The following is a 13,741-nucleotide window of genomic DNA, read 5'->3' on the forward strand; positions in this document are numbered from 1 at the left end:
TAATAATAATAATAACTTTATTTATATAGAACCTTTTAAAAACACAGGTTTACAAAGTGCTTTGACAAACAGCAAAAAAAAGAACAAAGCAAATTAAACCAAACACAGAAGAACATAAACAACAGCAAGAACATAACACATGCAAAATACTAAAAATAATTAAATACAATTCAACAGAAAAGAACCCATATTGCACGATACCCAACAGACATATATAACCCGACCATCACAAGAACCATCATAAGAACCCCACAACACAAGCTGAGCCCAAGAGGAGCAAATATTTAAAAAGATGAAAGAAACTAAAAGAGCTAAAAGAAAATCAAAAGGTAACAGCAATAAGAAGGTAAGCGCAGTAAAAGAAATAGAAACAAGTGAATAATTGTTCCGTCTCCAGAGGTCGTCACATTTATAAAATTTGTCTTTGCTGTAGTATATTCTCATTATCACTTCATGTGTATCCTTCATTCCTTTCCTCGTCTCCTGTCCTTGAATATTACTCCCTCCAATCTGAGATGGGAGACGAGGAGGTGAGGAAACAAGGAGGTGAGGAGACGAGGAGGTGAGGATACGAGGAGGTGAGAAGATGAGGAGGAAAGGAGGTGAGAAGACGAGAAGACGAGGAGACGAGGAGGTTAGAAGACGAGGAGGCGAAGAAACGAGGAGGCGAGGACACGAGGAGGCGAGAAAATAAGGAGGAAAGGAGGTGAGGAGACGAAGACGTTAGAAGACGAGGAGGCGAGGAAACGAGGAGGTGAGGAGGAGTCGTCGAGGCAACATGCAATAACCATAACGAGACATTGGACCCGTCTCTGCATCCTCCATGAGTGAACATAACAATATGATGGGCGCCAACATGTTACTCTTTTTGAGCCAAAGTCTGTGCAGTAAAAATAATTAAAGTCCCGCCTCTGCTGCTTACTTAAAAACTCTCATTTCACTTCCTGTTTAAAGGTCAAAAGTCCCTCAGCTGGGTTCAGTCCACAGCAGGGCAGATTCTCGTGTCGGTTTGAAGCAGACATGGGGCGGTTATGGAAAGTTCAACAACTCCTCTGTTATTGTTTGTTACGTCTCCTCTCACCACTGCTTCTATACTCTGATCATCTGGTGCACGAAGCAGGAGCCTCATTCGTCGACACATCTGTCAACTCCAATCATGGAGTTATAACCCTTTTTATAGCATCAAATAAGTAATTAAAACTTTAATGAAAAATGGACAAAAATCAGCATGAAAATAACTCTCTGTAATTTGATTTTAGAGTTTGATCGATGTCCCATCTATCAACATGGAGGAGGCGGAGCTTATGACCTATACTGCAGCCAGTCAGTAGGGGGAGCTCTCAGTGATTTGGGTCCACATTAAAGGAGTGGTCATGTTCTCCATCTTTTCAAACAGTCTATGGCATTGACAGCTCACGGGGACTCATGCTTTTAATTTAAAATATGCCACTCTCCTGTACATTTCATTTGTCTCCATCATACGATATCTGAACACCGTCACTCACAATTAACGCGTATGAATACGTACCAAGAACCCTAAAAGCAGGGTAGAGAGGCTCAGTGAAGGCGCAGTGGAAGGTGTGGAGGTGTGTCAGGGTGTTAGAGGAGACATTGTAGAAGGATAGAATCCCAGCAGGCCAGTCAAGATACACCGCCACTCTGTGGGAGCCGTGGGCCGACGCAGCAGACACGACCGTACGCTTCCTGTTGTGTATGGCGGTGAGACTTTTGCAGATGAAGCTCCAGGACCGATCGTTCCACCCGAGCAGAGAGTCGTAATCCCTTCCTTTCCTGTTGATGCCTCTGTAAGAGACTCCCACAGAAACTTCTCCTTTCAACTGCACCTCCCAGTAACAGCGCCCGGTCAGACCAGTCGTACACAGGACCTGGTACCTGAACTGAAACCTGTCCGGGTGATCCGGATACGGCTGCTCCTGTCTCACATTTGTCACCTGTCGGTCCCCTTCAGACAGGTTTAAAGTCTTGTTTGCTGTGTTCGGGTCCAGTGTGAGCTCACAAGCGTCTGACAGAAGAGAGAACAGACGTTTGAAATGTGAGAATTAACAAAGACGAGTTAAAGAAAAAACACCTGGTGGAACATCTCGCTGTCATTAACGTTAACTGTCAACAGCCGAGTAACATGAATGTGTATATCAGAACATCGCAGTAAAATGTTCTTTGTAATAAAATTGTAAAGAATCTGTTGATTTCTTCGTTTAAACTACATAAGTCCGGCTTCAAACGAGACGATTTTTTAAATCTTAACTGATAACCTCATAAGGAAAGTTCCAACTGATGTTTAACACTTACAATCCTCTGAACGCACACACTGTAGAAATGGTTCTCACAAATCAGACTCACATTTTCGCAGCCCAGGCAGGAACTTGATCTCTCCACAGTGATCGACTCTGCAGCAGAAGGAGACAAGATATCCTGATTATTCCTTATTCATATCTGAATATGTTGATACTGTTTGAAAGATTCACAAAGACAGACGCTCGCTCAGTGTCTCTATGGTGTGCAGTAAAACCAAAGGTTGTCTGTGATTTCATCCTGTATGAATGTGCTGTCTCTGTTTTTTTATAAAGGAAATATAGGCGGAAGAACATTTATCAACAACTGCCTGTATGGATTGTGTGAAAGCGTCAGGGTGTCTGACTGCTCACTTATCAGCCAATGCTAATGCTAGCTTGGTTAGCTAATGCATCCATATTAAACTCCACTTTAAAGAAATAAAGGCTTTCAAGTAAATCTAGTGTCTCTAAATTCAATCTGAAAAAGACATCATTCAGGTGTCATGGCAGCAACATGTGGTCTGTAGTGGGTCTAGCTCCACCCTTTAGGGGCGGATCTGTACGCTTCACACCCCAACAGAAGGGTAGCAAAAAAGTAGGACGGTACGGATCGGTTATTTTGTTACCATTCCAAACTTTGGATGGTGGAAACTTGGTGGAAACAGGACTTAAATGAACATCATGCTGTATTAAAGAAGACTTGACACTCAAGATTGAGAACTTAAACTCATTAGCAGTACCTCAGGATTTCCAATTTCCACTCTGGGTTGTCCAGTCCCGCAGAGAGCGGGGTCACCCCCAAGTCTCCGGGTGTGTTGTAGCTCAGGTCCAGCTCTCTGAGGTGGGAGGGGTTGATGCTCAGAGCCGAGGCCAAAGCAGCACAGCCCTCCTCTTTGATCATACATCCTGACAGCCTGCACAGAGCACATCCTACATGCACATCTCCACTTTCATGCAGGAGTGAAGGTTTAGTGAAGCTTACTGACCTGAGTGTTTCCAGGATACAGTTTGGACTCCCCAGACCATCAGACAGCCGCTGCACTCCTGAACTCTCCAGGTCGTTGTTACTCAGGTCCAGTTCTCTCAGACTGCAGGACTTAGAGCTGAGAACCGAGCTCAGGCTCACACAGCCTCTCTGAGTCAGACCACAAAGACTGAGCCTGAAAGAGATTTAATCCAAAAAATCTGTGTTAGGGGAAAGAAGTTGCTTAAAGCAGAGGGTTGGTGAAGTGACCATGCACTAACATTATCTCATTGGAGTTTCCAGGGAAGCATGTCCCCAGACCCTGTCGTGAAGTGAACAGACCTGAGAGTTTCCAGTCTACCGCGTGGACTCTTCAGTGCATCACAGAGCAACTCTAGTCCAGAATCCGTCAGGTGGTTGTGACTCAGGTCCAGGTCCCTCAGACTGCAGTATTCCCCCACATAGCGGGGCTCCGTTAGCAAAGAAGATCTTTGACAAAGACAGAAACACAGTCCGTATGCATACAGCAATAACTTTATATGTTCTGTTTGACAGTTTTGAAATGTTGCAGCATCAATGACATGACATTAAATAACAACAAGCATGATAATTCTTGTGAAAAAACTGGATCGTACATCTCACAGGTCAGGACCGAGGCCATCTCAGCACAGCTGTTCTCCTCCAACACACAGTATGCCAACCTGCATGAGACAGTTTATGAATCATTAGTGTAAAGTTGATGCACAGTAAATATCATTTAATTTAGCATTCATGTTAGCTAGCAAAGTAGCTAACATGTTCGGAACATCTGAATATGAAAATGAAGCTTTTTACCAACAATTGGTCAGCCATGTTTACTGTGGTCAACTCGGAGCAGATGATGGGGTTTCTTTTACCTAGGAAGTTGGATGTCCAAGCTGGGAATCACATCACACCCGAGTTCCAGTAACAAGTTGGAAAACATGTTGGACAATCAACATGGACGCCTCCAGGAGTACCTTTTTTTTTGTTAGCTCCCAGGCAATAAATGGCGAAATCCGAAATTCCAAGATGGGAGGTCTAATATGTCATCCCAAACGCCCCTGAAGTCATGACCCCAACTTGGAAACTGGAAGCAATTTCAGTAACCCCAGCTCAAAACTCGTGGTGTGTTGTTGTCGCCTGGTATTAGCTTACACAACAAACTTGGTGTGGCGTCATTCCCAACTCTTGCCAAGATTCCCAAGATGGCTGCCACGCTGGATGAACCGGCGTTTGCTCTCTCAACAAACAATTGAAAATGATCTATATTTCCGCATTGAACGGTTGTTAAAAACGTAGTGAGGTTTAAATGAGAATCTGTTGCACTGGTTGAGTGGTGAAAAAGGATAACAATGTCAAAATCAAAGCAGAAACAAAGTAACAAGCAGGCGCACTGAGTGCTTACAAAGAAGCTGAAAACAATCAAGCGGCAGACGGCACGGAAGAGAGTATGGAGGATGTGTCGGGAATTATGGCATTGTTAAAAGAATTGAGGGAATTTCGCTCAGAAACTTCAGTGAATTTTGGGACATTGACAAGAGAGATTAACGACCTACGGGAAGATTTTGGAGAGATGAAAAAAAGAGTTGATGCAGCGGAACGGAGGATCTTAGACAACGAAGACCATGAAATGGATATTACAAAAGTATTGATCCACACGCTTCAAAAGCAGAAACAACTGGAAGAAAAGTGCGAGGATCTTGAAGGCCGAGCCCGAAGAAAGAATATCCGGATTTACTCTGTTCCTGAAAACTGTGAAGGAAACAATATGATCGATTATGTGGAGAGACTGATACGTGAGAAATTAGAACTAAACTGTGATCTGCACATTGAACGTGCGCACAGAGCATATGGGCTGAGAACGGGACAGATGGATCATCCCAGGTCAATTGTGGTGAGGTTTCAAAGCTACATTACAAAACAGAGAGTTTTGTTAAGGATGATAAAGTTATAAAAAACAACACTGAAATTGTAAATGAGTTTAATTCTTTTTTTGTAAACATTGGACCTAATCTTGCCAAATCCATCAAATCTCAAGGTCCTAATCAAATCAAGAGAACTAGAAGGGATGGCGGAGGGAGTCAAATTCTGCAGTCAATGTTTCTTGGAAGAATTTGTGAGAATGACATCTCTACCATTGTTATGAAAAGTAAGAGTAAAACATCAACTGACTGTCATGGTATTGATATGACAATTTTAAAAAAGACAATAGACTGCATAATTACTCCATTCACCTACATATGTAATTCGTCACTTAAAACTGGTATTTTTCCTGAAAAACTGAAAATGGCAAAAGTAGTCCCACTCTTTAAAAATGGTGACAAACATTGTTTTAATAATTACAGACCGGTGTCATTGCTGCCTCAGTTTTCTAAAGTGCTGGAAAAGTGTTTTGCTCGAAAATTAGATGATTTTATAGAAGAAAAAAAAATCTAATAAGTGAGAAACAGTATGGATTTAGAACAAATAGAAATACTTCTTTAGCATTAATAGAATTCATAGAAAAAATCACAGCAGCCATAGAAAACAAGAATTACATGGTCGGCGTATTTATTGATTTAAAAAATGCTTTTGACACCGTAGACCATGATTTGTTATTATCCAAATTACTAAATTATGGAATTAGGGGAATTGCACATGAATGGTTAAAAAGTTATTTGGAAAATAGAAAGCAGTTTGTACAGTTTGCTGGTTTTGACTCAGAGTCTAATAAAGTTGTGTGTGGGGTCCCACAAGGATCAGTTTTGGGCCCAAAATTGTTTAATCTGTATATTAATGACATTTGTCAAAGTTCTATCATTTTGCAATTTCTTTTGTTTGCTGATGACACAAATATTTTTTGTTCAGGAAACGATTTGAAGTCCGTTACAGAGACTATAGTGTGTGAAATGGATAAACTGAAATTGTGGTTTGATGAAAATAAATTATCGTTGAACTGGAATAAAACTAAATTTATGATTTTTGGAAATAGAAAAAAGGAGGAACACATCAGCATGTCTGTAAACGGTGTTCTCATTGAAAGAGTTTCTGAAGCAAAATTTCTGGGAGTCATAATTGATGAAAAACTGACGTGGAAACCTCACATAGAATATGTAAAGAGAAAATTGTGTAAATGTATTGGTGTATTGTACAGAGCAAAGGACAGTTTGGATTCCGCTTCTCTCCATATGTTGTACTGTTCGCTTATTCTTCCATATTTCACTTATTGCAAAGAGGTATGGGGTAGCACGTATGTGACCAACACTAAACCTTTGTTTGTTTTACAGAAAAGAGCGATCAGACTTATAAACAAAGTGAACGTTAGAGAACATACTAACTGTTTATTAGCTAACGTGTGTTGAAATTTCAGGATCTAGTTCACAAGTTCACTTCACAAACATTGTTAGTCATGTTTAAAGCTAGAAATGGATCATTACCCGAAAATGTACAGAAGTTGGTTGTATTTACATCTAATGAGGAGGATCATAGACAGAGATTTAATTTTAAAATTCCATTTGCACGCACTTCATTAAAACAAATGTGTATCTCAGTAAATGGAGTTAAATTATGGAATTCTCTCGATAATCATTTAAAATGCTGCTCAAGTATCATTCAATTTAAAAGAATGTATAAAGAAAAGGTTCTGGGAAATTATGAATGTAATGAGTTAATCTAACTGATTGTATTTGATTGTTTCTATATTTTTGATCTATTTTTTGTTTTCTGAAAGAAAGAAGACAACAGGTTAGCCATCTTATTCTGTTAAACAGTATCTTGTGTTATTAGGAAAGGGGCAGGTATTATAAGTTTTCTTCTTCCTGCTCCTGTTTTTGTTGTGTATTATAGCGTTGAAACCATACACTAAATTGAGCAAATAAATCAAATATGAAATGAAATGCATCCAACTTCTGAGGTAAATGGAGCACACCAAGAGAGCAGAATGGTAAGCCATGTTTACTGTGGTCAGCCTGAAGCAGAGAGCTGAATGTGAATGGGATAATGCTGTGGCATAATGCTTTGATCCCCAGTATCAGATGGTTCAGGGGTGCAGTGTACTTCCTGCGTGTTACTATTGTGTGTAACACCATTTTTAATCGTTAATTGACACCATTCAGCCAATCGGAATCAAGTATTCACCCAGACCATTGTATGAAGAGGGTTATTACATAAAGAGTAGTAAATAATGAAAAGCATATTGTTTTTTTAGAAGGTTCAGGAAAACTCACTTTAGATTTTCCAGCTTACAGTGTGGACTCTTCAGTCCAGCACAGAGGAACACCACACCTCCATCCTGCAGGTTGTTGTAACTCAGGTCCAGGTTCTTCAGACTTCCAGAGGACCTGAGAACTGAAGCCAGAGCTTCACAAGACCGCTGAGAGAACTTACATTGATCCAGTCTGTTTAAAAAAAAGATAAAGAGGGATAAGAAAGGTATGGAAAACAAAGCACAGTGACATGAGTGCTCCCTGAATGGACTACAGGACCGCTCGTGGAAGGTACTAATCGGACTACTATCAGGAAGAAGAACACTTTCAATATCCCAAAATCCTTCACAAGTTATAACAGGTTCTTACAGAGCAGTCGTTGAAGCTTTGACCAGCGGCAACATTCTCAGAAGAACCTCCTCTGATCTGGAGTATTTCTTCAGGTCAAACACATCAAGGTCTTCATCAGAAGACAGTAACAAATAGACCAGGGCTGACCACTGAGCGGGAGAAAGGAGTGCAGTGGAGAGACTGTCTGTTCTCAGGTAATGTCGGACCTCCTCGACCAGCGAGCTGTCCTTCAGCTCACTCAGACAGTGGAAAAGGTTAATGCATCTTTCCGGAGAAGAGTTCTCCCTGATCTTCTCTTTGATGTATGCTACTAGTTTCTTCTGCGTGTCTGCACTGCGTTCTCCTTCTTTCAGCAAACCCTGTAAAAGATCCTGATTCGACTGCAACGAAAGACCAAGGAGGAAGCGTAGGAACAAGTCCAGGTGTCCATTGGGACTCTGCAAGGCCTTGTCCACAGCTTTCATACAGACCTTGGTGATGGTTGATTTCCTGAAAACCATCTGCAGTGTTTGCAGGGGTGTTTGTGGTTGAGCCATCACATCTTTCTTGTTATTGATGACTGAGAGGACGACGAAAACGGCTGCCAAAAACTCATGAATGCTCAGATGCACAAAGCAGAACATCTTATCTTCGTTCAGCCTGTCTTCTTCTTTAAAGATCTGTGTGAACACACCGGAGTACACCGACGCTTCATTGGAACAAATACCGCTGCTTCTCAAGTCGGATTCATAGAAGATCAAATGTCCTCTCTGTAACTCGTGGAAGGCGAGCTTTGCAAGTGAATGGATGACTTTGAAGTTTCTACCTTTGTCGTACTTCTGTTCCGTCTGCTTGATCTGAAACATAAGGAACTTGATGTACATCTCCGTCAGAGTTTGAGGGATTTCTCTGCTCTCGTCTTCTCCAAACATTTTCTTAAAAACTGTAGCGGTGATCCAGCAGAAAACAGGGATGTGGCACATGATGTGGAGGCTGCGTGACGTCTTGATGTGGGAGATGATTCTTGTTGCCTGCTCCTCGTCGCTGAATCTCTTCCTGAAGTACTCCTCCTTCTGAGTGTCAGTGAACCCTCTTACCTCTGTCATGATGTCGACAGAATCCGGAGGGATCTGATTGGCCGCCGCGGGTCGTGTGGTTATCCAGAGGCGAGCAGACGGGAGAAACTTCCCTTTGATGAGGTTTGCCAGCAGTTCATTCACCAACAGCGGCTCATCCACTGCACGTTCTACCTGCTCACTGAAGTCGAGCTGCAGACGACTTTCATCCAGCCCATCGAGCACAAAGAGAAGTTTAAATGTACTTTTGCCATAGTTGGTGTTTCCTGAAGCCTGAAGGTTTGTAAAGATGTCGTTCAGAGCCTCCTCTGTGATATCTCGACTTTCCCTGATACAGGTGTGAACGAGCTCTGCTAAACGAAACCTTCTCCCGCTCAGTAAATTCAGCTGGCGGAAGGTGAAGGGGAATATGAGGTGCACGTTTTGATTGGCTCGTCCTTCAGCCCAGTCTAGGATGAACTTAGAAACTAGGAACGTTTTACCGATTCCCGCAATCCCATTGGTCAGGACAGTTCTTACAGGTATGTTTTCTCCAGAGTGGTGTTGGAAAATGTCATTGTGCTGGATGGCTCTCTCAGCTCCTCCTGGTTTTCTTGATGTCATCTCAATATGTCTGACTTCATGCTGCCTGTTAACATCTACATCATTCCAGTCTATGATGTAGAGCTCTGTGTAGATCTCATTCACGAGTTTCTTATCCCACTGCTTTTCCAACCCCTCTCGTGTACACATAAACTTGTTCTGGAGGTTTGACTGCAGCATGCGTTGGTAAAATGTGATGTGTCTCGGGGGTTTCGGTCTTTGCACCAACAAATCTGTGTGGAGTAAGGGTAACATGTTACACATAAATATATCATAAATCCAGTCTATCCTGTGTAAATGTCTCTGAGTCATGACTGTCTACAATGAGTGAGAAGCTCGAGTCCCGCTGGCTGTGTTGTTGTCAGAGCTGTGTTTACATAGACGGGACGGCCGGCTCCTCCCCTTGTGTATAAAAGCTGTTTTAGTCAAGGACTAAAGAGAAGAAGAACATACTCACTGATTATTTGGATGTCATGTAAGGGTTTTAAGATCACGGGTCAGTCCAAGAAAATTTTAATGCAGTGTAAAGCTACGAGTTAAATACAGTGTGCTAACATTAGCCCGCTAACACAACAATGCAGGACACACTGCAGCTCCAGTAAAGACCTCTAGTCAGCTACCACTGTAAATACAATCTCATTCATTGGGAAACATGATTTGGTTTCCAACTCGATTGCCAGCTAATGAAGTAGCCATGGGCACAGAAATTTGACCAGTTCATATTTGCTAACCCCTAAAGCTCCACTGTCTCATCCAAATATGGTCACTTCTGGTTGCAAAAGAACGATCATGACAGTGGCCAAAATGTCAAACTGGGGCTTCATAAAAGCAGCTAACAAACTAATGGGAGATGTCAGGAGGGCTAAATCCATCCTGACATCTCCAAAGTGTTATATTTACTTAGCACTTGGATTTGCTACAACTTTAGAACTGATCCCAAAATGAAATGGAAAAGTTCAGATGCTTCACACTGGAAGTCATGATGTTGTCTGTCAAAAGTGTGAAACAGCTTTACCTTTAGCCTGGGTGGCTGATGTTTGAGGGAGAAGATGAACTGTGAGCTGCTCAGAAGTTCCTGTGTTCTCTGACGTCTTTCTCACGTCAGCAACAACATCTGAGAGAGAGAGAGAGAGAGAGAGAGTGAGAGAGAGAGAGAGAGAGAGAGAGGAGGTAAAGATGTTTGGATGATAATGTAAATCCAGGCACATGACTGTTGCTATGGCTTTGATTCAGTTCATGACCTTTAACCCCAGTAAGAGGAGTCAACGATTCTTTATAGATCATTTCACAACCTCTAAAGAATATTTTGAGGACTGACTGTTGGGTTCAGATGCACTTTTGGATAAATGCTCCACTAAATCATTTCTGCTGATCTTCTTCAGGACCTCCGCTGTGATGTGCAGAGCGGCAGGGAGGCCGTAAGTCTGCATCATCAGATCCACCGTGTCCTGTCTGTCTGCCTCCTGCAGCTCGCTCTTCGGGATCGCTGGGAAGCCATCTACGATGCCAGGCTGCCTCAGGAACCACTGTAACTGTTTGAGCTCGTCGTTCCCCAAATCCTGCAGGACTCCAAAGAGGAGCTCCACATGTGACGCCATTGCTGTGCCCTGATCTCAAAGGACAGTTTGGATATCTGTGCAACAACCTGGAATCAGAGACAGAATAATATGTCATGTAGAGCATGAATCTGGAGTTTACAGAGACACAAAGCTGGCCCTCTTTCAAGCTGTCTTGACATCATGGTCACTGATGCTGCCGTAACTGAATGGATTCATTCCTCTGCCAGATTGAAGGATCCCACATTATGACAACCTTAAAGGTCACATATGATGAAAAATACACTTCACCATGTTTCTGTAACACTAATATGTGTCTCTAGTCTGTCTATAAACCCCCCAATGATGAGAAAAGTCCATCCTCTCCGTCTTTTGCCTGCCCCACTTTTCAGAAAATGTGTGCTCAAACAGGCCGTTTGTAGATTTTCCCTTGATGACATCACAAAGGGCAGTAGCCCCTCCCCCAGGTGGGTGACACTCCCACAGCTAGGTGTTTGTTCTGCCCTCTGAGTCTGCCTTCTCACCGTAAACAATAGGACATGGAGCAGAAAAGCCCGAGCCACCCAGAGAGGGGGAGTGGTCAGACACAGCTCATTTACATATTTAAAGGTACAGAAACAGCCTGTTCTGAGCAGGGCTAAAATAGAGGGGTTTATAAACATGATCAAATACAGGATCAGAGTGGATTTAGAACAAGAAACTTCACACACATGCTTTGAGGAGCTCTGAGACTTATTTACACTGAAGAGGAGGAGGAGGATATGTCACCTTTAAATGCAAACAGAACGTGCTGTGAGTGTTCATGTCTGGGTTCTGCTTCCTGTAACTTCTTTAAAACTGCCGACGTTATTGTCCTACACTTCTTTATTTGTTTTAAAGATAGTACCCTGGGAACAAGCCTTCTCATTTTGGCATTTTATCAGCACTCTCCTTGACAAACAAACTGGGTAATAAAGATTCATATCACATTCTGAGAGTTGTAATATTCCTAATTATAGCGTAAAACAAGTGTGCAATTAAACACATTCACTGGAATAGCAATTAGAGCATAAATTGTTCATTTGGAGGATATTATGTTGTGACCCTGTAATTTAATGCCAATATTTACAATAGACTTCAGTGCTCTTTGTGTGTTTGCATCTCAGATCTTTTTATTGTTTTACTCACTGCTGTAAAACAAATGGCTTCTCTTGGATTGACTTTGACTTAAATCTCAGAATCGAGACACCAGAACCCGGGAAGTATTAGAAATAGGATTTTAACACACTTGAAAAATCAGTCAGATAATCTCTTTCATCACTTACAACTTTAATAATAATCATTTGTAATGTTTATGGAAATAAAGGTTAATGCACTTCATTGAGGATTTCATCTAGTAACAAAACTCACTGTTCAATCTTTACAAACAAGTTCAGATGTAAAAAAAAAAGAAAGAAAAAAAAGGGGAAATATAAAACAGAACTGGGTTGATCCCAACAGGTTATTACCACATTACTTCTGTATTTTCAACTTTTACTCTACTTCTTTATTTTGTGTGAAATCTCAATGAATCCTAATATAAAGCTGCTGTCACTGTTTTCCTACTTGTTTAAATATTAATATCTCCAAAAGAAGTTTAGACTGATCTTAGTATTTTTGATGTCTTGTTTTATGTGCCTAAATGGTATTTGTTAGTATTTTCGTGTGGTGTCTTGACTGTGATTTCAGCTGCTGGTGTGACGGTGTAATGCAAAGGACCCATCCATCCATCCAGACGTCGATGCAAAGTTAAATATTATTGTGAAGAATTCAAAGCTCATTTTGTTTTTACACCGGAAATCACAAACTCAACTAGAACCATAGACTGTAAATATTAACAGAGCAGGTTCTGTGCAGCAACCTAATCAATCTAATGGTGTAAGTTTAATAAGAGTTGGTGCTCACCTCAGAACCGCATCCCATTAGTCCACTACTTCCGGTCTCTGTTGAACCCATAGACCAGGGGTGCCCAAACAGTCGATCGCGATCGACAGGTAGATCGCTGACTGATTCTCAGTCGATCGCGAGATGTTTAGTCAATATAAAATACAATTGTAAAATAGAAAAGTGATTTCAATTTCATCTCATTGCAGTTTTTCCCACACACGATACCTGTGTGGGGAGCCAAGTATACTTCCGACCTGTTTGTATTTAATTTTTCATTTATTCATGAAATTGCTGCGTGCATGAGAGAGCGAGCGAGAGAGCGAGCGGGGGAGCGAGAGAGAGAGAGAGCGCGCGGCGGAGATAGAGAGAGAGAGCGCGCAAGAGAGAGAGTGCAGGCAAGCGCAATGACGTGCAGGTAAAACCGGGGGGTAAATGTTTTACCAAAAAGTCATATATAGAAACTATGCTACGAGTATTAAGCGCATTTGATGAAGCTGCAGCTACTTTTCTCTGCTCCTCTCTGCTGTCATGACTGTGAGCATCGCGGGGCACACCAACATACAGCGCAAACGCGCACACACACACACACACACACACACACACACACACACACACACACACACACACACACACACACACACACACACACACACACACACACACACACACACACACACACACACACACACACACACACACACACACACACACACACACACACACACACACACACACACACACTTGCACTGGAGCGCCAGCCACCACGCGAACCTTTTTACTTTTTACTTTTAGTGCTACAGCACACAGTTGATCCGTGATCTTTACGGAC

At 42.0% G+C, this 13,741-nt stretch overlaps 1 protein-coding gene across 1 annotated transcript in view; it reads right to left on the minus strand.

The window, feature by feature from the left end:
• LOC109997193 (NACHT, LRR and PYD domains-containing protein 3) overlaps positions 1 to 13,741 on the minus strand; it is a 17,958-nt gene continuing 4,217 nt past the window's right edge. The window contains exons 2-11 of the mRNA XM_065965200.1: positions 10,770 to 11,096; positions 10,467 to 10,565; positions 7,833 to 9,684; positions 7,485 to 7,655; positions 3,894 to 3,959; positions 3,601 to 3,747; positions 3,281 to 3,454; positions 3,035 to 3,208; positions 2,362 to 2,408; positions 1 to 2,023 (exon numbers count right to left, since the gene is read on the minus strand). Coding sequence (XP_065821272.1) covers positions 1,464 to 2,023; positions 2,362 to 2,408; positions 3,035 to 3,208; positions 3,281 to 3,454; positions 3,601 to 3,747; positions 3,894 to 3,959; positions 7,485 to 7,655; positions 7,833 to 9,684; positions 10,467 to 10,565; positions 10,770 to 11,049 — 3,570 coding nt within the window. The 5' untranslated portion in view covers positions 11,050 to 11,096 and the 3' untranslated portion in view covers positions 1 to 1,463. The remainder of the gene's footprint in view (positions 2,024 to 2,361; positions 2,409 to 3,034; positions 3,209 to 3,280; positions 3,455 to 3,600; positions 3,748 to 3,893; positions 3,960 to 7,484; positions 7,656 to 7,832; positions 9,685 to 10,466; positions 10,566 to 10,769; positions 11,097 to 13,741) is intronic.

This window comes from Labrus bergylta, chromosome 16 (assembly GCF_963930695.1).
Source record: "Labrus bergylta chromosome 16, fLabBer1.1, whole genome shotgun sequence".
Lineage (NCBI taxonomy): Eukaryota > Metazoa > Chordata > Actinopteri > Labriformes > Labridae > Labrus > Labrus bergylta.